The sequence below is a fragment of the Atta cephalotes genome (assembly GCF_000143395.1).
Source record: "Atta cephalotes unplaced genomic scaffold scaffold00009, whole genome shotgun sequence".
Lineage (NCBI taxonomy): Eukaryota > Metazoa > Arthropoda > Insecta > Hymenoptera > Formicidae > Atta > Atta cephalotes.
Window position 1 is genome coordinate 1,099,813 of NW_012130073.1, and position 2,023 is coordinate 1,101,835.

General features: G+C 29.1%; 1 protein-coding gene across 1 annotated transcript in view; it reads left to right on the forward strand.

The window, feature by feature from the left end:
• LOC105627442 (R3H domain-containing protein 1) overlaps nucleotides 1–1,764 on the forward strand; it is a 30,289-nt gene extending 28,525 nt beyond the window's left edge. The window contains exon 16 of the mRNA XM_012208724.1: nucleotides 1,711–1,764. Coding sequence (XP_012064114.1) covers nucleotides 1,711–1,764 — 54 coding nt within the window. The remainder of the gene's footprint in view (nucleotides 1–1,710) is intronic.
• The last annotated feature ends 259 nt before the right edge of the window (nucleotides 1,765–2,023 follow it).

A 2,023-nucleotide genomic window follows, 5' to 3' on the forward strand; every position in this document is an offset into this window, starting at 1 on the left:
GTGTGTGTGTGTGTGTGTGTGTGTGTGTGTGTGTGTGTGTGTGTGTGTGTGTGTGTGTGTATGGGTGCACAAGCATAGTATTTAACTGTACCTAATGTCATTGTAGTGAGTTAAAAAAAAGAAGTATAATTGTATCTAAGCAGAAAAGCAATTCACGCATCTCTTTAAGATAATAATGATGATAGGTGAAGAGATACAAAGGAATTCACCTCACCTTGCAGGATCGCCGTCACGTATCATTCACACCTTGCGGCACCGCGTATTTCGTACATTCAAATTCATGTGATCTACTAACAGTATCTCTACGCGGAACCAGGAGAGCGTAAAGAAGAGAGGAGAACGTGGGCGAAATCGTATCAGGGTATGACACACGGGCGTATAATAGTTGCTTTCCATTTTCACACAAGTGATACTAAATTTAAAGTTGTGTCTATATATATTGTTTTTGTTAAAGTTGTGTATTTTATACTTAGATAATGACGTTACTACTTACTTTGACATTAACAAAGTTATTGCGTAACAACATATTTTTAATGTTAACAAGATTCAGTAAAATACATCTTGAATAAATTATAGGTATAAACTCAGTTGAATCTCTCTTATTTGAACGAAAAGGAATTCAATTGAGTTATGACGCCACAAATGAAAGAGAAATTATCTGAGTTTTGATAATTAGAGTTTTAATAAATGGAAAGCAACTATTATATACAGCGTCGCATAAGCGTTGCATTTGTTAAGATTGCCGCTTCTCTCTTTTCCAACAAATTTCGACGAAAGTCACGTAAAAATTGTGTAAACAACCTCGTATTTACTTTCTTCTTTTTGTTTATTTTGTTTATTTAGCCGATTTAGCGATTATACATCTGTTTAACATCGTGCCATCGTACGACTGTTCAGTTTTAAATTTGTTTAATTCTTATGAAATTTATGTCCTTTTCTACGAATGTAAATTAATTTTAATCTTGGTTAACTTATTTTTTAACTTTTTTAATTCTTAGAATAAAAAGAAGTGAACAGGAACTTAAGAATGCACAGTCTCTGTAAAAAGTGATTGGAATTGATAATTTATACTTTTTTATGTATAAAGATAAATGTATACATAAAGCAGTTTAATAAAATAAGATCATTATCTATATTTCTCTTTAATAATACAGTTTTATAGTTTAAATGAAATATATTTTTTTTATTTTATCTTAATTATTTTTTAATAAAGTCTATTTGAAATAATTTTTTATTCTGATTCTAAATCGTTGCTAAACTTTTTATATTACTTACAATACAATATAGAAAAATCTGTAATTTTTAAATAATTTTTAAATAATTTTTAAATAATTTTTTATTTAAAATTTTGTTAAAAGATAAGTATATTACATTCTTAAATTAAGGGTAAAAGTTAATTTACATTAGTAGAAATGGATATTATAAAATATTTTTAGATTGTTTTATATTTCACATTGAAATTATTATTATTCACATTGGAATTTATTTTATTCATGTTATAGCGAAAGATTTTCGCAACTATTTTTAACTTTGTTATGTCGATTCGAATATACTGACGACGTGCGTTATTTTCAACGACGTCTATGTCTCGGATTTTAATCTATTAAAAACAAGGATTGGGTTATTGTATAATATATATAATAGATATGACAAATTTTTCATTACCATTGCTCTCAAGTGGCTTTGTAATTTCCTCTTCGTTTATTTTATAAATTTCACGAAGAGACGGAAAAAAGGCAAACACTTAACACAGTCATCTCTTAATCGAACACGAGCAATTTTTAAAGAGAACGGATTAATATAAGTTTGCGAGACCTCACACATTCGTATACCCTACTATTTTTGTAATGCGATGTAAGATGATGGACAACGACGAGCAATAAATCGGTGGAAGACAGGACAGAAAGAGAGTATAGGGAATCATCGCGATATCTATATATAAATATGAAAAGGTTTATATGCGAGTTGCAATATCGATGTTCGCACAAAAGAATACCATCTTTCTCTCTCTCTCTCTCTCTCT